The sequence below is a fragment of the Rhea americana genome, unplaced genomic scaffold (genome assembly GCF_003343005.1).
Source record: "Rhea americana isolate MKP2758 unplaced genomic scaffold, rheAme1 scaffold_309, whole genome shotgun sequence".
Classification (NCBI taxonomy): domain Eukaryota; kingdom Metazoa; phylum Chordata; class Aves; order Rheiformes; family Rheidae; genus Rhea; species Rhea americana.
The window spans coordinates 782,454-807,380 of record NW_028186434.1 but is presented as its reverse complement, the minus strand read 5'-3'; the positions used below and the strand labels follow the sequence as shown (position 1 = coordinate 807,380).

Genomic DNA, 24,927 nt, shown 5'->3' with positions numbered 1-24,927 from the left:
GAAGTGCAATTTAGATATACTGATTGAAATGCTTGGCTTCTGTAATTCCTATTTTATTTCACCAACCAGAACAGCACAACAGCTGTTAAGTCTTTTATATTTAAAATAATATTCCAGACCTACAGTATATTTTCAGTTTACATATCTAAGCTGTAGAATAATGAGAGACCGATAGAAAGCAGGAATGTACCTCTAAACAGAAATTCTACTGGAACCAAACTTTCGCAGCCATAGCTTCCCCTCATCATTATGAAGTAGCACTTGGTCAGAATACCTGAAAATTACAAATGCTGAGATGGGGCCTAATCAAGCAAGACAGTGACTAAGCCCAAAGTCTATTCGACAGGGTGCAGAAGTGTCCCACAGACGGGCAGTTTTGGCTGAGTACAGTAGAACATTTTAGCTCATACAAACTGGTATCTCTCTACTGTGCCAATGACACTTTACTAGTTTACATGAGTTGAGCCTTTCTTTTAGTTTAGTGAATGTGGGATGTGTTTAAATCAAGTAAGAAAGCCTATTTCATGCTGCCTCTGTGTTTTGGAAGATTATTATGTAAYTAATTGTAAGCTTGGTTGTACCTAAGAACAGAAGAGCTGAGCTTCCAAAAAAAATACTGGACAGATTTCTCACAGTATTTATGCAGCAATATCTCAAAATATAAATTAATCTCTACTTTGCATCTGAATTGTCACACTAAGATGAAGGTATCTCAGCATGAAATTTATTTGTAACAGGCAATAATATTACTGTTCCACAGTGCATATGATTTGCTGAATGCCTTTTCTGAAATAGTTTTTAACTCTTCATCCCGTCAAACATGCCCTAAACCCTGTCCTATGTAATATTCTTATCTCATTCTGCAGAAAGATGCCAAAATGATGTAAATAACAGAATTTGCAGGACTGAATTAACATCYGCTGATCTTTTCAGGCTCATTGTTACCACATTACTTCAAATTTCTTATTGAGATAACAGTACTCTGGATCAAGTCAATGGTCATTTAAAATTTACTATTGAAAGTACAAAAAAAGTCTAGTCATAATAATTTCACTTCCTTGCATGCCAACAGTTGTCTTCTGACGATCTCTGTAAGGAATAGTGCTCTATATACGCCAATATAGTATCTTCTTGTATGCCTTTTTTCCCCATTAACCTATATTGTTCTAAATTTTCATTTAATACACCATTATTATCCATGGTCACACTATAGGAATCAGGAAAAAGGGAACTTTAGTTCCAATTCTATCACCAGCCAACTTGGCTAAATCAACCAAAAATGACATACTAAAATAGGACGACAATCAGTACAACTGCCACAATTCTCAGGGTACAGTACTAGTTTAATCCAATTTTCTTGTTACAGTTGATGGTGTCCTTTGAAAACTGCAAGGTTCTGGATTTTTTTATTATTATTATTAGTGGTAGAAATTCTACACAAATCAATATGAAATAAATCCACTGCTAATTGGATTTTCAGTTGCTTAACAATTTAAGTCAAGATTAAAGCTGTAGTACTTAAATACAGTTCTCCAGTGTCAGTATAAAACATGTAGAAATCCTAATACCGCCCAGAAAAATACCATGCCTACACAAAATGTAATGAAATGGTCAGAATATTTTAGTGCTACACAGAAATTCAGAAGATAAAAGTTACTTGGATGTGAAATTAATGGAAAGCAAGTCATTTTCACCTTTCTGAGCAGGAAATGGAGCAGGCTAGAGGCTTTAGGCCAAAAATAGTCCTGCAGATTAACATGCTTTGAGTGCTGAAAATTGGATGCTTGGAAGCCAATGAGGGTTTGGGACTTACTCAATTTGAAGCCTTACCAGTAAAAATCTGAAATCTTGAATTAAATTCTATTTGTCAGCAAGAGCTATACAGTGAGAAACAGCAGACAGGCAGTTTTCTGTCTGCTCCCCATATTAATCAAGCTGCCTCATTCTGCTCCACTGACAGCCCATCATTAAGGCATTAGAAACCTAAGCATCTGAATTCAGCCTTGTCTTAGGACTGTGATTAGATTCTGAATTGTGCTAGTAAGTCTGTCTCTATCAAAAAAGGAAGCCTAGAGAAAGTCTACCTTCAATCTTTTTGCTTTAACAAACCAAAATTTTCATTYTGCAAGATTTAATCTCCGATCATCCCTTCTCATTCAATTTTCACTTCACTTTAAAATCTATGTAATCTCCCTCAGTGCAACAAAATGTAGAAATATAAAATTATGAATCCTGATGCATTAAAGAAGTCTCAAAAATCATCCCTAGGACAGCACRTGAATCGATATGAACACATAAATGAGAACAAATCTTGTGAAATGCTTCGGGAGTTGCCGGTACAACTGAATGGGTGTTCTCCRCTGAGCTTCAACGAGGAGGGAGCAGAACGCCGCGTTCCCGGAAACGCTGCGACGGCAGAACACAGCGGTGCACAAGAGCAAAGAAACCCACCGCCACGGTCCTTTCCACTCTTTCTGGAAGGCCGTTTGTATAAGCAAATGTTTGTATAACTCGTGTGTGTGTGTGTGTGTGTGTGTGGTGAGCAAACAGCTGGATGGATGCTGACGCACAATTCAATTCCAGTATTCCAGCAGATGTGCTGCTTCCGCAGCTTTCCCTGTCTCCAGGCAGAGACTAAAAACAGCTCACACCTCCCCACAACAGCCGTCTTGAACACGATTTCTTTCTGCTTCCCTCAAAGCTGAGACAGTGCAACCTCTTGCAGGCAGGTGTCATTTCTGCTCCGCCTGCCACGCAGCAGCACTCCCCACAACCCCAGCGCCGTTGAATTAGACAAATGATCGCCAAGCTGCAGCAGCCCGAACCGCGCTCGGCAGCGCCAACAGGCCAGCTTTGACCCGGAGGCAGCTCCGGCACGTCGCCACCCCGAGAGCCGCAGAACGTGCGAGGCTGCGGTCGGCGAGCGCCCTTCCGCGCGCGCTCACCTGCGCCTCGCCACCCGTCGTGGCGTCGGCACCGCCGACAGACGCCGGCGGAAGTAGAGGGCTCTGACAGATACTTGGTGATTTTAAAAGAAACCATCTCTCCTGATCCACAGAAAAGGGTGAAACAGCTGAATGGACAACACGGCTATGACCTTGGATGCGGCAGACGGGCACTTCTGTATCGTTTCAACTAAATACAGAGATTTTACAGAGATGTTTCTCTGATAACTGAATAAGCGATACCAAGGAAATTTCATTGTGCCAGAAACCCAGTGAACTCTCTCGTTTCCACCTGCAGTAATATCAGCACTTTAAACAATAAATAAATCTTGCTTAGCSTCTGCTATTTAAAAACGGATGCTTGTGTAGAAATAAAGGGACTCTTTTTGGACTAACAGTAGAAATGGGAGGTTTAGAAARTTGCTGAAGATCTTTCTAATTATTCATTCTAATTATTCAGGTAGATTAACTGAAGTGTGTTCTCYTTGATATAATAATCACAATAGTACTAACAGAACAAAACCAACCAAGAACAGAGCTTTGAAAGTCTCTAACAATCTGTTGCACTTCAGAATTTTCTACAAGGTATCTTAGGATATTCTTTTGTTTCTAAATAACATTCTTGTTTAAAAATTCACTGAATTTTATAAAGAACAAATGTCTAAAATAATTAAAAATGAAATAAAATATTTTATATAGGATTAAAATTTCCTCTTTTATGCTGAAACTCTTTCCTCATTTCATTTGGCCTGAACCAATTAATCTCTCTTCCCTTTCTCTCCCCAGACTCTTTGTTTGATCAATAAACCAATGCTATCTGACTGTAAATAAAAATCAGAGTCATTAAGTTAGGAAGGCAAGCTTGCCAAATTATTTGGCTATCCAAGGATCAAAACTGAAGAACTATAACCTGTCATTTAAGAAAAAAAATCAACTCAAATGTGTACACTGAACATTTCTTTCCACAAACTTGCGTTCAGCTTTACAGTTAAGCCAAGGCAGAAAACTTCAGCTGTAGATTAGATGATGCAGTTAAAGGGAAATTTTTTTTTGGAATCCYTATAAAATAAGGTTTGCAATAGTGCAACTACTGTTCTACATTCAAAATTAAAATGCAAGCAAACTGATCAAAAAAATAATCTGGCACAAACCATAGATTTCCTTTCTCAAAATTTTTCATACTTGCAAAAAAACAGTCTAACAAACATCAGTTTCAATAATGAGAAGCATTATAGAGTTTTACAAATGGCAACTACAAAAGATTTTTTGGGCTCATGTAAAAACCTATCAACATTCACTGCTGTTTTCATAATAGCTATCAGAGAATAAAGATTGGCTTTGAGTTTCATTATCAGTTCCCAAATTTCAGCCAAAGTTTGCTTACTTGTATCTTGACCAATCCTAAACGTTTTAGGACAGTATCTGACTTTTGCTTTGAAATTGGTGGTTCATCCAGACCAAAAAGTACGGGAAATTCAGTGTGTTTCAGCCCTGTGAATCAATATAATCAAAATAAACATGGAAAGAAAAAAGGTTTTCATAAATTCTCTTTCAGGTAAAATTGCAAACACGCACATAATTGAAGGCAGAGTTTCCTGGACGTGTGCATGAAACACTTTTCTTATCACAGTATCATTTTGCTTTGTTGTACATTTGTAGCACATGTGAGTGCAAGCATAGCAGTCAACATCAGCTACATTTCAGAGCTCAGGTACACTTTGAAGAGTTAAAAATGAGTCCTCATAATAAAATAAAACATGTTATGTACAAATTCCACTGAGAAGTAAAAGATAGCAGATCACATTTTAACTGATCCTATTTAAAAATCAGACTTTCAGGAAGTATATCTAGTTCTCTCTGGGTTTCAATGACAGTATCTAGGTTGCTTTTGGGGGGAAAATTCCAGAGTCCACTTTTGGTCCCTCATATTCATCTCATTTCTATATGCTAAAGAACAGCAAAAATCCCTCTCCAGCAATTCTGCTCCCCAGGTTAAGATCAGATGCTCTAGCGCAGGGATGTTTCCACCTGTTCTGCTCTTGCCTCTCCCCCCCTCTGTTGTTTTAACTCACTCTCACTTTTAACCCTACGATTCAGCTGCCGTTAGCTTGTGTCCTGAACAAGAACCCATGCATGGTTTCTACGTTGTTCAAACTATGGGGCTTTTAAACCTCAGTTCTCAAGTGGGAGAACATTAAAACAATTTTGGCTTTTCTTCCCCTAGGTGACATCACGGGCATATATAATGGTTCTTATGAGCTGTTCCATATTTTAAAATTAATGAACAGATTTGAGTAAACCTGTAAAGGTAAAAACGCCATCAGAGGGCAAACCACTGACAATATCACTTAGAATTTTCTGCCTACATATTCAGCCCAGTGGTTTGGAGACTAGAGATGAATTAAGAAAGTACCATAAGGAGATGATTATGTATTACGTGGTATAATTCTACAATATTATTAACGCATGTAATTACTTAACTAGAAATGAAATAAATCCTGGCATTAGACTATCAAGACAGTCTTACATAAATCACTTTATTTAAATTGAATATTAATTTCTGAAAATGTAACTCATTTTAATGTCAATGATACCCTGTTTAGGTAAAAAGGCATAGCAGAAATGTGTCATTAAAGTAAGAATCTATGAGTCACAATTGTTAGTACTGCTTGGCACTTAAACTGAACTTACATGCTCATACAGGGCAATGAGATTTTGTAATATTTTGGAAACTTTTTGGCAAATGAAATTACTGTAGAAGTAACAAAAAACAGAGACATCCCTTTCTTCATCAATTCTCAAAAAAAAAAAAAAAAAAGTAGTTTGAATACCACATACTGAAAGCAGCAACAAGCATTCAATTGCTATACATAATAGACTATCATGGGTTTTGAAGTACCAAAATACTTTTCAAATATTATTTGCTACAATTCTCTGCTTTTCCTTCCCTAGCAAAAATAAGATGTGATTGTGTGTGTGTGCACATGCATGTGTGCGAGAGGAAAGACCTTTTCATAGACATTAGCAAAGCAAAGAAAGAAAACTTTGTTTTCATTCAGGAGAGTTACAAGAAATCACTTACGCACAGCCTTTTGTGTTCATGTTAATGAACCTGAAGCATATGCCTAAGGTGACCCAAGCCCTTGCTCATTCTTCCCATTTCCAGCCCACAAATCCAGAGACCAAAGAGAAGCTTCTGTTGTTAAAAGTTACATGCTACAGCAACTCTCTCTTGGTTAGTACTCATGCTCACAGTTATGAGTATGAGAGAAACCACTCTAGACAGAAACACAACAACAGCTAAAACAGACATGCAGTCAGCCGGAAAGCTGAGCCAGACAATACCTGTCTTTTCAGGAAGTTCATAGGATAAGCAGACACAGTGTACATAGTGACTAAAAAAATAAACACACAAAAACACCCCCCAAGAATCTGAATACGGCAGATATTTCTCTCAACAGTTACAGAGAGCAATGTGAACTTCACTGAATGCTGGTATGTCATCGAGGTACCCCAAAGATGTAATGGCCCTTCTTCACTCCCAAAMGGGCAAACTCCTGCTTTTTAGAATGCTCCAAGAACTGGCCCAGAATATTCTTTCATATCCTTTTACTGGGATCTGCTGACTGCTCCTCTATGCCTGATCAAATCTTTGGACCAGAAGGAAATGAGGGTCCCCACTCTTGCCTTGTTCTCTTTCAGGATGCTGCATGTCAGCAGTAGGACAGGACTGATGAACCTTTTACCTTCTTCGTTGTAGAAATACTGCCAAATTACAAGAGCCAGAGAAAGGTGTGGGCATTTCACTGTGATCCTCTTGCAGTGCATCTAAGCCAAGAAATATAAAAGAGCTGACCTTTTTCTTAATAACAAGAYGACCAGCCCCAAAGATCCTTCTGTACATAAACTAAGACCAACTATTATACTGTTAAAATTGCTTTGTAGAGTGACAGAGAATTAGGGAAAAAATGTAAGTCCTTTTTTTTCTGAAAGATGTCAAAATATTTGGTTTGAGGTTTTTCATTCTGTGCAGTTGTTCAAAAAATCAGCACTATGATCTACATAAATCAGCTTATGTGCTATGCAAAAGCAACACACACTGCAAGGAATTAGAAAATACAAAACATCAAAAAGATGGAATAGTAAGGTCTTCTTAATAAATACATATGTGCATATATAGTGCATAAATTATATATATATTTATATATATGTATATATAAAAATCTTATTTCCAGATCTAGTTTTTTAACACAGATTGTATCAGATATATTTTTCCTTTGCCTATTGCACAATCAAACCGGTTTAGACATCTCTAATAATGAAGACGTTGCTACTATCATTATAAAGTCATATAAAAGTAGGTGAGCAGCTGTAACCTAATAAACATGCAGCTGAACAAAGGAAACTGCTGACAAGCTGCAATCTTGTTTTAATGTAAATTCTCATGTGTTCACATCATATTTTAATTGTACACAACAATAAATAAGCTTCTGTCACCAGCAGTTTCTCATAAACGGGCTAATGCTAATTATCCTTCTATTTTCAACCACATGCTTTTAGTGAAAAGATTAATGTCAGGAAAATAACATGAAAATAATGAGCTTTCCAAGCTATCTGAGTGGCAGAAAACATGACAGTTTTCTTTATTTGATGTTTTCTCTAGTTTTATATGGAAGTTGTGACAACTCCCTTATAAGACACCTCAGTACTTCAAGCGTTAGATCAAGCAAGATATTAGATACATAAGAAACACTCAACCTGTTTCCCCAAATTTCTCTTCAGGATTGTTGTATGGGTGAACTGAAAGCCAAAATGTGCAACTCTAGCATCATCACGGAATTTAAGGTGTAGCCTTTCTTATTTCTGGATACATATAATTCCATATGGGCAACAATTTCCCTTTTATTCTGTTCTGTACAATAGGTACTAGCCAATATTTGTTTGTCCTGAAATCATTTGTACATACCAGCCTGACAAAGTTATCTTGGTTTTAACATAGAACATATCACACACACAAAAATGATTGTTCAGGGCAGGATTAAGAAGATGCCTCTGATCCACTCTACTCAAATATTACAAACTCTCTCTCTTTTTTTTTTTTTTTTTTTTTTTTTCAACTCTTTTTGCCTGATTATTCCTTCTAGTTACATGTCTTAAGTTTCCAGTCCAAACCAAGACTATACTAAGTACCATATAAACATACAATTTGAGACATAAAGGTGATGCTTGCACTATATAGTGGCCCTCTAGACCAGACATACATATTTCTATGCTGCAAGCATGGCCTCAGGCACAGCTAAAGCACAGCCCCTAATGCGTGAAGGAACCAAACTTCACTGAAACACAGTCACCACCACAGATGCTTTAACAGAGAAATCCAGTTCTCATCCAATTTCTTTGCAGAGGATTTGGGGAGAGCATCTCTGCCTGATATCAGAGGGGAGAGGAACACAGAAGTATATGACGAGTGCAACCATCTCCCACATCTTTCCTTCCCCTCTGCTAGAATAGAGAGGCTGYGTATTGGACGATGCTGGGTGGGTGGGTGGATGGGTCAAAGTGAAGGTATGGTGGGGGCAGGTGGGAGCAGAATGGGCACAAGATTAATATCACATTAAAATTAGTATCTTCAATAGTATCAAAATTTAAGGCATTTCATACTGTTATGGAATGACATGCATTCAGAACTGCAATACTGCCATGATATTGAGATACTGCTCATCACTACTTTATATATCACATCTCTTTTAGCTTCCATTTCACTTTCTTATATCCACATACTCATAAATAGACGATGTTCCTCCTCTCACATTCTGTTCCGTATCTTGCCACCATCCTCCGCACCTTGCCTTACTCCCAGATGTCCCAGAGTGATTAAATCACTGTCAGAGTGATTACATTTGCATCCTACTTTCTCATCCAAGCACAACTAAAAGTTTCATCTTTTTGAAGTTCTTGAAGTATTCTACCATGTATTAGGCATGAGCTGAATAAAACCTTGGTAGATTGATAATTTGGTTCCTATTATTTTCTAGTAGAGATGAACAAACTTGGCTCACCTCATTTCAAAGCCACTTGAACTTTGTGTGTCAAAAGCTTGATTAGATCATTAGTAGGTTCATCTCCCAGTTAAAATAGTTAAAAGGGCAAGGGAGGGAAGACACAAATACAAGATTTAAGAAACAAAAACCTATTTGTGATGGCTCTGCTTTTCAGGAAGATTATTAGGCTTTCCCCATAGTTTAGTCTCATATTGCAGCATCCTATTTCACTAAAAGAAGATTCGTTTTCTTGAAATGTATGACTGGGAGAAAATTTAGACTCAAACAGAATTAAAATTATTAACCCCAAATATTTAGTAGTTTGCAGTTCTGCTCTCCAATCAGTTCTTTTGTCTCTTCTTTCAATCCTTTTGTAAGACAAATAGTATTTTTGCTAGGACTTTTCAAAAGTGACTAATGATTTGGGATGCCAAATCAAAGAAACTTTCTGTAGGCCTGATATTTGTGAGCAAGTAATGAGTACTTTCAGAACATTAGATTTCCTTTAGAATCTCTGCAAATAAATATGGAACGACCCTAGTCATTTTAGAAAAGTTTACCCACTATGTAGACGGAAATACTAAAAACATATGAGGAGTTATCACTTAACATGATTACAGGAAAGTATGTCTTTCCTGTACACAGGTRTACACAGATGTACATAATAGTATGCTAATGTAATTATGTACTCTTGAGATTGTATATAGTTATGCAAAATTACATACGAAGCTTGCAAGAAGGGAGAAGGATCTTGTTGAGACCTGCAGCCAAAATGTAACATGAGAGTAGGCATCTTAATATTTTTGCTCCTCTAAATTTCAACATCAATTCCCACAAAGCATTCAGCTTCATTTAAAGGAAAAGCAAATTGAAAGAAATATCAGGAGCAGCTGATACATGAGTTGAGAGAAGAATCAAAAACATATGAGTAGAGGTGGAAGTGTAGAATACAGAGACAGGGGGCAAAGAATCCTAATAACTATAATTGTGAAGGAACAAGGATATGATATAGAGACTAGAAGAGTCTATAAAATCATTCATTATTAAATAACATCACCTTCAAGATGTAATACATATTCCATCTTGGAATTCCAATTACATGAACAAATTGCATGAGCATCTCTCTCTGATGTCATCAGAGCTCCTCAGTGGAGCAACAGTCCACTCAGGCAATCCTGAGGGCATATTATTTCTTAAGTCTTTCAATGACAGCCGTAATTTGCTTTTCTCTAATAAGAATTTTCCTAATCAAACTAAAAGAAATATTACTACATTAGCAGAGTTGGGACCACACATATCTTACTGATATATATGGGGCACAAATTGCCATCTTATGGTTATGGACTTTGAAAATAGATGTTGTGTGCCATTTCATGAATATTGTAAATACACAAACTGCACTAAGGGTTTAAAATGATAAAGGAGGGCTCTGATCACATCTTTATAAACAATGATTCCATTTATGCGAACTTCTGATTTATCACATATGCTAAAATTACTTTTTACCATATTTAAGTAGCAGTAGTACTTGGAAGAAAAGTAATATCCTGTGTTAATCTGCTCTTTTCCATGGAAATTGTTCTATTTTAAAAGATTAACCTGTTTTAATTTCTAACTGTAATCTGTTCTGCATGGACTTTTACTCTAATGAGAGGAAGCAACACACCGCCAGTCACTGCAGGGTCTCAGGGCTGACTAAATGCTTATTCCCCAGGAAGGCCTCCCRAGCTTTTCAGCGGCGCTCGGCCTGGGCTCCCCCAAGAAATCCTGCTCTTACAGCTCGGGAGACGCACAGTGGGGAAGAGCTGGGCCCCAGGGCACAGGCGGACACCCTGCAGGAAATGCCTGCCTCCTGCGTGAAAAGCCACAAAGGAAGCATTCAGTCAGAATGAGGAAAAGGTATTCTACCTTGATTATTTCATTTTATTTAGTGACAACATGGGACCAGTAGTAAACTAGACTTATAAATCATGTAGATTTGTTTAAACCATTATTTAGTCTTATGCAACCCGACGTTTTAGTATATGCACTTCCTACCACCTATACACAGCAGATTTTGCACACACATTGTTTTGCACTGGTAGGGCCACCAGATTTTTATTTCAATTATCTTCTTCTGGTGCAACTCGAATACGCAGTAAGTCTATTCATTACAATTACCATGGGTTTACAGTACAATTAAGATCAGAATTTCATCTGGAAGGTGCAATATCATGCACTTTGGAAAAGAGGACATACCGTTTTTGCCTATATACTGGTGTCATGCCCTACAACAGCACTCTCRCAACTGAGAATACCAGCATATCTGCTAATATGAATTTTAAGTCACTGGAGCTATATGATACCAGAAAATAATGTTCATCTGTTGATCGATTTCTGAATGATCACTACATACATCTGCAAAAGGTATCTTTTTATTGATATTAATAGATTTAGGCAATCATGYGCTTTCGACAAGACTGAGAAGTATGTCAAAACCTTTGTTCTGAAAATGCTCCCTAAAAGGCCTAAAGAAGCAAGCTGTACAATCAGAGTAGAATTGCTATGCAAATTATGAGATATTCTTATGCTGCGTCATATGAACTCATCAAGTAGGCATTATATTCCAGAGAAAGCACCTGCTGTATGAAATTTAGGACAGTTATTCACAGCCCATAGAACATGCATCACCACAAATTGCATTTGTTATAAATTTATAATGATGTTCATATAAAAACATTACATTTTAATAGTTTAAATAAATGCCGGCACTGGGCACTTCCATAAATGTTTAACTAGTACAGTTTTCATAATTTAAAACGCGGAGGTTTCATCACTGAAGATGCTGGATTGAATCACTGTCTGAACTTGGGCAGGGGGGACAAGGAAGTCTACTGTAGAAATCTACTGAAAGCCTAACCTCAATGTACACAAATGCTATTTTTAAACACAAAAAAATAGTGGCACCAAAGATTAATGAAGAGGATGCGTCAAGCCCTTTGACTCTGACTGGTCCAAAACTAGATGATTTGGAAGAAAAAGAAAGGATCACTTCTTGGTAGAGAATCTACTTCTCACATTAGATCTCTTCCTAGTACATAGTAGTTAAGATTTTTGCTTACACACTGAAATGTAATGAACTATTTCACCCTTAGCAAATCTGTCATGGAGGAGACCAAGCTTAAGAGAATATACATAATTAAAAAGAGAGTATCTGTTGCAATACAAGTTTGTAAAAAGCCACAGAGARTCTGGCTTCTATGTTTATCTACATCTTATCTTCAACTTGTGCAATAAAGATCTTTCAAAGCTTTTTTAGCTTCTGGTGATAGCCTCACACAAAGACTGTATTAAAAACTAAGGAAAAACTTTGAAATACTGCTGTGACCATAAAAATTTAAATTTGGGGTAAAAAAAAAAAAAGAAAGAAAAGAAAAAACCTTCTGTATTATCAGTGAGGAGCAAGTAGTTAAATTCCCATTCTTGCTTGCACACARCTGAGCACTGCCAAAGGAGCTGTGTTATGCAGGATTATGATGGTTTCTTTTGTATCAAATTATTTCTGACTTGTGAGTGTCAATTTCAGGCAATTCCCTGAGCTTATTTTGAAAACACGGAACAAGCTCAGTTGTTCTCTTCTTCTTACTATGTTTGTATTCAGTTTACCACAATGGGGTCCTGGTTTACGGGCACTCATGCAATTCAGTTATAGTAACAATGAAAGCAGTAACTAAGAGCTCAGGCACTCCCATTAATGCTGCAGATTTAGGAAATATATGTAACCTGGTATTAAGATTTAAGCTGATAAAATATTTTTGATAACTTAGTCCTACCTTACTGGATTTGGTAGGATCCTCTCAAGTAAAACATTGCATGACATTTACTACTCCTTACCTGAGGACCATAAAATATTTTTCAAATATTGAGGCCTCACTGCAGCTTATGAGGTTAGGTAAGTAATATTAAAACACAAAGCTACTATGATAAAGCAGCAAGTAAAAGTAGGAACATCTAGCTGCATGTTAGAAGGAAGATGTGAGCATCAAACACATGTGAAGGAAAAATGAAGGGAAGCTTCTGTCTGGACATTTTGGCTGATAGATAAGTGACTTAATTTCACCCTCTCCTGCAACATGGTTGAGGGTGGGGGACTTCTGTCCATGATTTGCTAGCAAGTCAGGTGTTTGTCTATGTGATAGAAATACCAGACAAAGTGCAGAGCGCTCTGCGATCTGGTATCAACTGCAGGGCTTCTGGACCTGCATCAAAAGTGACAAGACCAGAGAAGATAAAAATTCCAAGGACTRCACTTGTGACTGAGGCTTATCCACAGGTACTTGTTCTGTTTAATTCATAAGACAGAAGRTACTGGAGAGGTGGAACGTAACTATACAGCCTTAAAATATTAGAATGCTGTGCTTAAGAATTTTGGCCAGCTGAAAGAATGATATTGGAACATTCAAATAGCTAAATAAAGAGAAAGACTAATCACAAACAGAAAAGGCTTATTAAATTTTTTTTCGGTGTTCTAACCAAGGGTATGAATCTAAATACTAAAATATTATTTCCTCTCCTCCAGTAAAAACCATAGGACTCAAGCGTCAAAGGAAAAAGTCAAGAGTAGTGCTAATACATTGTACATATCCTCAGCATCTAGAAAACACTCCACAAGCTACATAAGAATAAATTATCCTGAATTCAGCCCTTCACATGCTAAATAAACCTTGCACACAGCTCATACGCCTCTAAGATAATATGTAACCATTTCGAATGAAAAATGTAAAGCCTTATCAACAATATCCAATGAAAATCTGTGTCCTGAATTTCAATACACAGAATGTAATTAGTCAAGTTCAGATTAAACCTGTATACTTTTGCCATGGGTTTCTGAACAAATTAGCTACAGCATCATAAGGATAACACTTTCATGCAGTACTTTAGAAAAGTGTCTTCTGAATGGTTACGTTATTCTTAATATCAAGTAAATATTTTAAAAGCAAAATTAATCCATATTTTAAAGAATTCATACTGCTTGTAGAATGTCTGTGAACAAATTAAATTTTGATTATTCAAAAATCAAACTTTTTTTCATTAATGTGATATTTTCTTCCTGATTGCTATTGAAAATGCTTTACTTTAGTAAGTTTAAAATATTTTTTTCTCAAGGYTTTAACTATCAAAGTATAATATTTAGTTTCCAGGAGAATTTGGTAGAGCCCATATACTATTACACTCTRAGCACAAAGTTTTAAATACAGCTTAAACTAGTTTTGCTTTTTTGTTTTAACCCTGAATTACTCAGGTAAGTTGATCAATTCTGGCTCAATATTTTTTTCAGTGAACAAGAAAGTACAGCAAAGGGTCTGCATCGTAAGAGAGAATGAGAGAATTAGGTCCACCAAATGCTACATTTGTTTAAATTATATCATAGTAGTTCTACTTAAATTACTGTTTAATTGTTGTTTAAACTGTATTACAGCAGCTGTCATTAGCTGCATTAATCTTCTGACTAATTTAAACCAGCTTTTTCTAACTCCTTGGAATTCAGTGTATTGCTTCCCGACGGAAGGAAGCCGAATGGCGCAGACCAGCAGTTCTCCTTCGCAAATGCCAGTTTGATTCTCTATATTAATCAGAAGCATTGTAACCACTTTTTAAAGGATGTAATTAAAATGTACTTCAGCCAGAACATCGGTAAAATTCAAAAAAACCCCTATACTTAAGAACTTACTTTGTGCCTCTGTTAAAACCCAGAAGTGAAGGGGAAGGGAAAAGGAAAAAAAGYACCTCTCTTCCCCCGCCCCTGCCCCATTTCAGGGTGCCCCTTTAGGAAGGGATTATTCCCATTACAGTTTTCCGCGGGGCTGGCAGAAGAGGAGTATCTCCTGCTATTACACAGCCTGGAAATGTGATGGCTTAAGGTTGCCAAGCAACAGCACGGTGCGAAAGGCCTCCGTATCTGTGATCTCCGGAGACTCTCTCAAATTTCATTAAAACCTGCCCGTACCTATTACACAAAGGCCTGCGTGGCGTTTATAAGCAGCGGGAGCTTCTCGGCACAGTGGTGAAGGAATAAAGGAAAGAAGTGGCATTATACTTTTAATGTATTTGCCTTCAGAGTATTTTGAGAAACCCAGCCTGTTTATGACATGCATAAGGTATTGCTGCATKGATTAGATTTTTCTTCTTGGAAGAGTAATTTGTTGTATATATTTGATAAAATGCTTCATCCTACCAAAAGATGTTTTATTACAGACTGAAGCCAACAAAAGATGGTCTTTAAAAAAGGGATGCAGGCTTGGTAACAGCTTGAAAATAAAAGACATGTTAACGAAGGATAGAAATTGTTTGTATCTTTCCAAGTTTTGAAAGATGTATAACTTAAGGAAAACATTAGCAACAGGTGCATTTATAATAACTATACCTATACAGGTCAGCAACCCCACAAGTGAATGTTGTATGCACAATCTAACAGATCTCTGTCATAAAATTATTCCTTCTAGCAACGGAATATAATGGACTGATTTAGTAACAGATTACTTTAGTAATGGAGTAAATTAATTAAAGGCATACTTAAAAGACTCAGAGTAGAAAAAAGATCCATAAGGATTTTTTCTCTTACTAGCTGAGACCATCAGAGAGAACAGTACTTTAATGGCAGGAGATAAGCCAACAGGTCCCACTTGGCTTTATAAAACTTCTAGAATTGCTGCTGGGAATTGCTGCAAAAGCACCTCCTTGTGGCGCTGAATATTCAGAGCTGAAGCTCTAAAAGCAACACTACCTGAAAAATCACCATGTGATTTTTGCAAATAAATGTTTTCTCTTCTTTTGAGGCAAGCCCTGTATAGTCGAACTTGTAGCAATCTACTGGGTAGCAAACCTCTGGTAAATAGTTTGACTTACAGAGGGATTGCAAAATTGTTCTAAATCAAACATTTATGCTTCTCAGACTGTAAATGTCTTCAAGCTCCAAGTCCGTTTTCAATATGCACACTCAGTAGCTAACATAATGTGGACCTGGTCTGGGCTCTGGAACTACTACAGTCAATATATATATATATATATATATGTATATAATTTTTTAAATATACAAATACATAGATGTCAATTCATAAGATGTGAACTCAGCAAATCTCTGTATAAAACTCAAGATGATATTGTCACTAATCTACATCAGAGAAATATTCACAGAAGCATGCTATGAATGAGATTTTAGACACAGTGACCACTGGTTCCCAGGCTTTGGTTCATTGGAAACAGACAGCAAATCTGCTTGCCAGTACACAAAGATGGCATTTTTGTTGCCCAGGCTGGCAGGGAGAGTGAAATATTGCTTCACAGTCCTACGATGAAATCAATGAAAGTTAGGGACTTCGCCATAGCTCAAGTACTGCCACTGTAACATTAGCATCTTAGCACACAGCCTAATACAGTCTGGGAAATCCTTACAGGGATTGCACAGGTATTAAAAGTCTACACATCTTTCTAAATGTCTTAATCACTCAGCGTAAAGAATGAAATAATCAAAATGAGGTTCTGGAAAGAACATCAAAAGAAAAAAGTGTGACTTATGTAAAATTCAGATATACTTTCTGACAAGTGTTTTCTAAGAGCCATGGAACAAGGGTCTAATTTTTTTTCCCTCCAGTCTAGCCTATATCTTTATTTCTGATTTAACAAAGTACTGAGTATAGAATACAACAAAATTATAGTGCAAAAATCAGTGTAAAGAAAGGTATGAGGAGGAGTTTATACTGCCCTGTAGTCAATTTGCTGGTCAGAATTGGTAATAAGAAATAAGCACTTAAAAACAAACAAAAAAATCCTTCAACTTTGTCCAAAAAAAATCAACTATTTGGGTACTGGAGATAAAACTTAATTAATGAATAAGTAATTATTCATTAGGGCTAAAGGCGCACTAGAGACATATGGAGCACATGGATAAAGTGCTAACTGCTCATAACCCTATGCCTTTTCCTTATTTTCAGAAAGACATGATAATAGAGGCAGCTATAGAATAGACACCCTGAATTCTTTCTTTATATTCCTGTCTTATAAAAGCCATAGCTGTAGCTGACACATTGAAGTTCCATAGATTAGAAATAGGTTATATACAAGTACTGATCAGCAAGAATGGAAATTGGTGAACTTAGTGATCCCTCTATTCCAACTTTTTCATATTTGAGCATCATTTTAGGTTTGCTCTAGGCTTCAAAATTCACCATGAACAGCTGATGTAGGCTGAATCCTTCTTAAATAGATACGATTATATTTCAGTGTCTTTTGCCATTACTACAATTTTGACAAGATAATCATCTCCTGTGAACAGGACTTTTTCAGGTTCACAGAAATAACGCAAGATTTATTATATAATCTGTCAAATTATCTATAAACCCTGCTTTCAAAAGAAATCCCATGATCTCATTAAAATAATTACAGAAAATCTTTGCCTGATATAATAAATAGAAACTACTAGAATTACTGATATACAGAAAGAAAGATCACGAAGCACAGGAACTTGCAAGATTCAAAAGATGATAGTACAGCTTTGTCCTCCTAGGATAATCAACAGAAATTTCCATGTTAAATAGTCTGTACCCTAGGACAACTTTGGAATAACAATCGTCAAAAAAGAGGGAAAGGAAAGCAGTCAGAAGCTATGCAGAAATGGAATGGTCTAAAAAGGTATTACAGCCTCCCTTTCACTTTCCTTTCTTCTTACTTCGCTACCTCTTTATTCTTATTATTTTTGTGGAAAAGTAAAAACAGTTCTACCCAGCACAACAATTGCACAGAAAAAGAAGCATAAGTACAAGCAAGAAGCAATACAAAGTTGCTTAAAATTTTTGTTGGAATTCTTTTCTCAAGAAAACTATGGGAAAATAAAGACTATGAGAAACCTGAGATGTCAAGAATAAGAGAAAACATGAATTTTAAACATCATTGGGGCCTATCAATTTTAATTTTATAAATTCATGCTTCTTCTAGTGAAAGGCAGGACAGATCAAAATTAGGAAGAATAGTATTGTGTTTGCTCGCTTGTAATGTAAATCCAGTGGGTGGAAGAAGAAGAAGAGACAGAACAGCTCTGGAGGCTTTACAATAGGGTTGCTCCCTTTTAACTCCCTAAGTAGGGTGACTCCTGCATTGATTATGGCGTTACTCTAATAGCCAGCACTGTACTTGCAAAATTCATGCCTCTTCTGCTGACACTGGAGAAGTTATTCTTTTTTAATTGAGTACTCTCTTTCTTGCAGAGTACAGTAAAGGATGAAGTAATCAATCAATGAGTGCTGGCAAAGCTTCTTTTCAATGTGTGCTGGCAAAGCTTCTTTTCAAGAGAGTTCAAGATAAAAAGCATAGCATTATCTAAAAGAATGTTATAGATACAGAAAGTTTTCTAGCTAATCTACTTCAGAGAAAGCATGCGGTAATCATGCCACCATGACAAAGCACGACAGAATTGAAACTCCTAGATGTCAATAACTTGTCATCACACCTACTGATCGACCATCTCTGTTACAACCACTCTACCGTAGTTACTACCACTTAGAAAGAAAGAAGAGTCAACAATCTATGTACAAGTCTATTTAAAGTATGAAACTGCATTTTCTTTACCATGAAATCAAGCACTATGTTTCCTAGGTGCTACATAATTGCTACAAGGTTAGCTCTTTTGGAAGGCATTCAAAAAATTGTTCCAGTAATCCATAAAGMCAAAGTACTAAACAAATACAAAAAATAATCTGAGCCATTTAAATGATTGAATGGTTAACTTAACTACGAGTATTCAATATGGTCAATAATACTCTAAGARGATTTAAATATAGAAAAGTGTCTTTTCCAGAGAAATTAAACTGAAATTTAAAGACATGAAGTTTTACTTCACGTTTTGTTTTCAGATTTTTTTTTTTAATATTCTCTTTACTTTAAAGGGACAAAATTATCAATAAAAATTATCCAAAGACATAAAAACCTGCACAGACTTTTAAAACATTTAAAAGCTGACTCACCAGTCTCTTTATAATTCTCAGCAAAAGCTTCAGTTGTCTTGTATCTTTTTTGGACTTCAGCACTTCAGCAAAACTGTCCATGTTTTCTGGAGACATGCTCTCTTGACTGTTCCCTCCATACAACTGAACCAGCAAAGATAAGCACTGTGATGCATTCTGGAATATTTCAATATCCTCACTGGGAAGCTAAAAATGAACAAACAAAAAACAAATTCAAATTTCATAAAATTCCATATCCTTGGGGATTGAGAAGAGTATTAACATTTGCACCATGGCAGGAAGGAAGGACTTCTAGCTGTTTGACTAATAATTCCATTAAGCTGACCTGAATAAAATGTTTAAAATATAATTAAAATATATCTGCTCTTAAGCAGCAGCACATGAATGCCTCCACTACCATTATATCAAATAGCGTATCTATAGTGACATCATAAAAACACTGAAAATATTGCTTCCAACTCGGTTGTTTTAGGACAGTAAGTTTTGCTTTAAATAGAAGTATTAAGATCAGAAAGCATCATTGTGGTAATGATGCCTAATCTTCTCCATAATGCACATTATAAAACTTCATTTAATTATTTCTAAATCAAGTCTATGGCTTCTGGTTGAAGTAGAGAACAGGTTATCTAGCTTTTAATGGGTTATAGCCTAGTCACATTAAGAGGTGCATTTCCCAGATTTTAAATATTTTTTGGAGCTCTTTTCTGAATGCTTTTCTATGGTTCATCAATGAGTGGGCATCAGAACATGTTCTAGTAATGGGATGGAGGAAACTCTCCTGGGAAGTAAAATTATAGAAGATTYGGGAACATGGCTAACGATCATCTTTACATGAGCTTCTGGTAGTATGACATAACTATCTAAATAACTTATATCATTCTTGAAAGTAGAAACTGGAAATTACAAGTAGAGAAACTGTATAATGCTTGTATTTGACACCGCTGGAACTAAAACAGAAACAGAGTTCTGGTGAACATGAAGTTCAAGAAAGACACTGAAAAAGATCGTAGAGGTTTCTTGGGAACAGGCAAAAGGATGATAAATACTGGAAAACCTATCTAACAGTGAAAGACTAAAGGAATTCAGTCTATATAACTTATGAAGGGGAAGGTTAAAGAGTGCTTGGTCATACTCTTTGGGCTCCATCTGAGAAACAGAATGTTGATGACAGGTTAATTCCTCTACCTGAAAAAGGACTGGCAAGAGACAATGGCTCAAAACTTTAAAAAAAGCAATCCAGATTAGATTTACTTTGAAGAYGTACTTTGATTTCCTTTTTTCTATCTTTCTTTAATAAGGGCAATTAACCACTGGAACAACTTCTGTAAAATTGAGACACGTTCTCTATCACAGGCAATTTATACATCACAATCAGAGTTTTTTTCCTACAACAAAAAATCTTTGCTGTAATGAGGAATTAATTTAGAAAAGTCCTATATCTTGTGTTATATATTAGACTAAGTGTTTAAAATAGCTTTTCTGGCCTTGTAATCTATGGACTGAACACAGTATACCAGTGGCGGTCTTACCAATCAATTATGGCAGAGTAAAAATATCACTTTTCTCTTATTCACTTATTCAATTCAAAAAATACATTTTAATCATAAGTAAGGTAGATAAAGTACGGTTAACAGACTGTCCTTACTGATAATAATAACAAAAAAAGCAATTTATATAATCTCTTCTTATAGCACTACAAAATAATAAATCTGTCTATACGTCTCACACATGCACAGTCATTTCAATGACAATCATTCATTTAATCTGAAGTATGAACTTCCCAAGATTTTTAATTCTAAGGAAAAATTATACTGTTATTTTAAAGTAATTTTGGAACATATCATCAGACATATACTCCTCAAATATCCAAGCAGTGATTCCCTAGAAATCTGCATGCAAATAAGATCCAGTTTCCCATCAGATTCATAAAACAGACTGAACTGAGATACAAGCTCTGAATACATAGCCTGAAGACATATCACATTTTATTTCATCTAATGCTATGTAAATGAGAGAACTATAGCAGCTATTTCTTCTTTCATGCTTTAACTACATGTTTTTTCTTCATTCCAATCCAAAAGCCACATAACTTGATTGTTTTTTGCATTAGGAAGACTGTTGCCTGAAGGTCGAGGGAGGTGATCCTGCCCCTCTCCTCAGCCCTGGTGAGGCCTCATCTCAAGTACTGTGTCCAGTTCTGGGCTCCCCAGGACAAGAGAGACATGGAGCTACTGGAGAGAGTCCAGCGTAGGGCTACAAAGATGATCAGAGGGCTGGAGCAYCTGCCCTGTGAGGAACGGCTGCGAGAGCTGGGCCTCTTCAGCCTGGGGAAGAGAAGACTGAGGGCGGATCTTATCAACGTGTACAAGTACCTGAAGGGAGGGTGTCAAAGGGACAGGGACAAACTCTTTTCAGTTGTCCCATGTGACAGGACAAGAGGCAATGGGCAGAAATTGAAGCACAGGAAGTTCCACCTGAACATGAGGAGGAATTTCTTCCCTGTGAGAGTGACAGAGCACTGGAGCAGGTTGCCCAGAGAGGTTGTGGAGTCTCCTTCTCTGGAGATCTTCAAGGCCTGCCTGGATGCAACCCTGTCTAACGTGTTCTAGGTGACCCTGCTTGAGCAGGGGGGTTGGACTAGATGATCTCCAGAAGTCCCTTCCAACCATACCAATTCTATGATTCTATGAAAATCCAGAATTATCTAATAACTTATTCAACAAAAATGGCAAGGCTAAAAAGGAGGAAAAACTACAGATAGTAACAACTTTATAGCTTGGCCTATTTATATCTTCAATCTTTACCAAGAATTCCACTGATCTCACTGGAGGCTTTGACCTAACTTGCATTTCCTGCACTGAAAAAGAAAGCTATTAAAGGAAGGAAAAAATAAACCGCTTACATTCTCTCTTATGCTTTTTAAAGGTATCATTGTAACTTAAGAGTTTGCTACCAGATCAGTGTACACAGTCGTATCAACTGCTCCCTAAAAAACGTCACAGTATAAAAAACGTCACAGTATATCCAATTATGGTCAATTTTGAAATGTTGTTAGCTTGGTAATTCAAAAAAAAAAAAAAAAAAAAAAAAGAGAGAAGAACGAAAGAAAGAAAGAAATTGAGTGTTGATTTGGACAGATATTTCTTCTCTCTAGTACTGAATAAGAGGCTAGTTTCCTGGTCTCCAAAAGCAAGAGCACAAAACCCCATAATTAATTAATAAAAATAACCACAGTAGTCATACTTAAAAGAAAATAGAGATTGTTCCTAAGGTGCTTTTCTGAGATGCTCACTGAACATCAAACTGAGGAGAGGAAAGGTTCTGGCTGGTCTTTGCAGAGGACTCTTTATACAACAGTCACGTATAAATAGATGAAGCACAGTAACCTTTGCAGTTCTTCCAGAGACCGCACCACTTTCAATGAAGTGAATAAGGAAGTTCAGCCTGCTACAGTTATTCCCAAGGAATCCAAACAGCAAGCTGTCACCACAAAGTTGTCTTCAGCAGTTTCAGTCAGTGAGACATGGCTTTACTTATTTTACTTATTTTCTCCCGGCATTTGCTTCCTCAACAGAGAAGAAAGCAGCAGGATGCATTTGAACTCACATTTCCCGCATGCTGCTCCCTTCACTATCCTGCTCCTTCAGCACTGGAAAAGCAAGTAGCAGCCACGGTCAGATTGTCCTGCTATCTCCTCTCCACGGAGATCACAGTCTGACCCCAGAAAGTCTCACTGGTAGGGCCTGCTTTCCTACTTCATGCAACCTAATCAGGCCACATTCCTGCCATTTTACCAGTGTTGCTGTTGTTCTTTTTGCCAATGAGAGGCAAGAGAAAGGAAGCTCCTGAATCTCTTCCTCCATTGTGTCTTGTCCTCAGATACCCTCACCCTTTATGGGATAGTTGTCAGGGTCCATCCTCCAAGCTTAATCACTAGTATCACTCCAGGGCTCACAGACTTCGTCAATCATGGCATCAACCTATTCAATCACAAATGTCAACAGATTCCTTCAACTTCTGTTGTATTTGAGGCTCTTCTGCTCCTCTAGTCCACCACAGTCCCTTTGAGCTCCTGTGTCATCCAGAGTTTGAGGAGTGAATTGCTGTTATCTTGGAAAATGATAGGGTAAAAAGGTAACAGCATAGGTTTTGGAAGAAGAAAGAAAAGAAGATGGGAGAAAGAAAGATATGATTTACTCTGTAGGGGATGGGAATCATTGGTCTGCAGTCTAACCCATCAATAGTTAAGTTGGAAGAGGAAACCTCAACAAAAGATATCCCCATATGAGTATGTCTGTATCTGCATTTTTCTCTGCAAATCTAACCATCATGCTGTATTCACTAGTGACAGATAGTAATTTAGATGGGCCCATGTTGCTGCCCTGAAATTTAACATTAGCTGACAGTCTGAGTACTTTCCTCAATGGTAATAAAGAATAGGGAGTATGAAGAAAAATGTTGGTGTAAACAAAAGCAATGACTGAAAGTATAATAAATATCTATAAAGATAGAAAACCAAGAAATGAAAACCAGACTTTCAAGGACATGCTTTCTCATTTCAAATAAGAACAGAAAAGCTAGAATCATGTTGCTAGACCAAAAAAAAAAAAAAAAAAAAAAAAAGTGGCCAGGTGTAATAATGTAATAATGTTCCAATTATTTTTCTAACATAACAATTACATTTGATATGAAGAATTATCTTTCAAGTCTTTAAAATGTATGTATAGTTTTGCAAGACAGCATCTTTTTCAGTTTTTGTTCTTTCAGTGGAAGAGAAATTAGATAACGTGAAAAACTAGAGTTCTGACTCCCCAAGAAAAGATTTGCCCCCTAATATTTCATAATTACATAAAACAGATCTAGTTGGCTTACATTTCCTTTTGCTTTATCAGTCTTAGAGAGAATTATGAACTCAGCCCTTCAACGAGGTAGAAGTTCTCCATGCAGTTGTTAATGTTCTAGGCAGCTGTCCATTTATGTTTCTAGATATAGCTCAAAATGAAAAAAGGCCAACAACTTAAAATAATATACTGAAGAGCTACAGCTATAGTTTTTGCCATTCTATAACTCAAAACTCTAGATTTATTTTTCACTTAGAATTTGTAAAATAATGTCTCAAGGCAAGGTTTTTGTGCAATTAAGACTGTCTCACTTTTCACTTATTTTTTATGGCCAAGTTATAATCTCCTGTAAACAAGCTCCTAAAGCAAAATTCTATTTGTCTTTAATTCTTTTAATTCTTTGTGGTACTTGTTCTATGTATTTGAAGGTTAATGTGGTGTGAAACAGGAAGTTTATTGTTATTACACATCTATATTTTTGTAGTCGGTTGTCAAAGATGCCTTCATTTTGAGACCAGTTACAATGTATTCATGAATTGCAAACCATTGCAAGAAATGTGTGATCATTTGAGCTGAAGCGGCAGTTTTCACACCGTTAGAGTTGTTAGGGCATCTAATTTTAGAGCTACAGTGAAACTGTCTAGAATACCCGGAGGGGACACTATTTCAGTGCATTAATGAGGTTATACACAAAGAGAGTTTATTACGACAAGAGATAGATGTTCATTAGATCAGTAATGTGATTACAGAATGTTCTGTAAAGGAAGCACCACTGGGAACCGTACGGAAGACGATTTTGCAAACATTACACGAAACATGAAAGCAAAACATCATTATTACATCTGTTAACTGTGCTATTCTTATTAGTAAATATGCATAGTTTTAAATGAAACACTAAAATATTGTATTTTTGCTTAAATSAAAATTGTCATCCTCGACCTAAGGGAAAACATTTTAGAGAACAGTATTTTTCCAGTTCATTTTAATACAGTCTGTTTTTTGAGAAACTCAAATCTCATTCCAAAATTCTGTACTTAGGACAATATATTCTCATTTTCTTTGTATGTGGTTTTTGTTCCTTTTCGGTCTTTCTTTTTTTTTTTTT

The 24,927-nt window shown here is 36.5% G+C and overlaps 1 protein-coding gene across 1 annotated transcript in view; it reads right to left on the bottom strand.

Moving 5' to 3' along the window:
- ULK4 (unc-51 like kinase 4) overlaps positions 1 to 24,927 on the bottom strand; it is a 238,106-nt gene that overhangs the window by 35,279 nt on the left and 177,900 nt on the right. Inside the window, exon 35 of the mRNA XM_085309970.1 lies at positions 18,982 to 19,167. Within this exon, the coding sequence (XP_085166096.1) occupies positions 18,982 to 19,167 (186 nt within the window). The remainder of the gene's footprint in view (positions 1 to 18,981; positions 19,168 to 24,927) is intronic.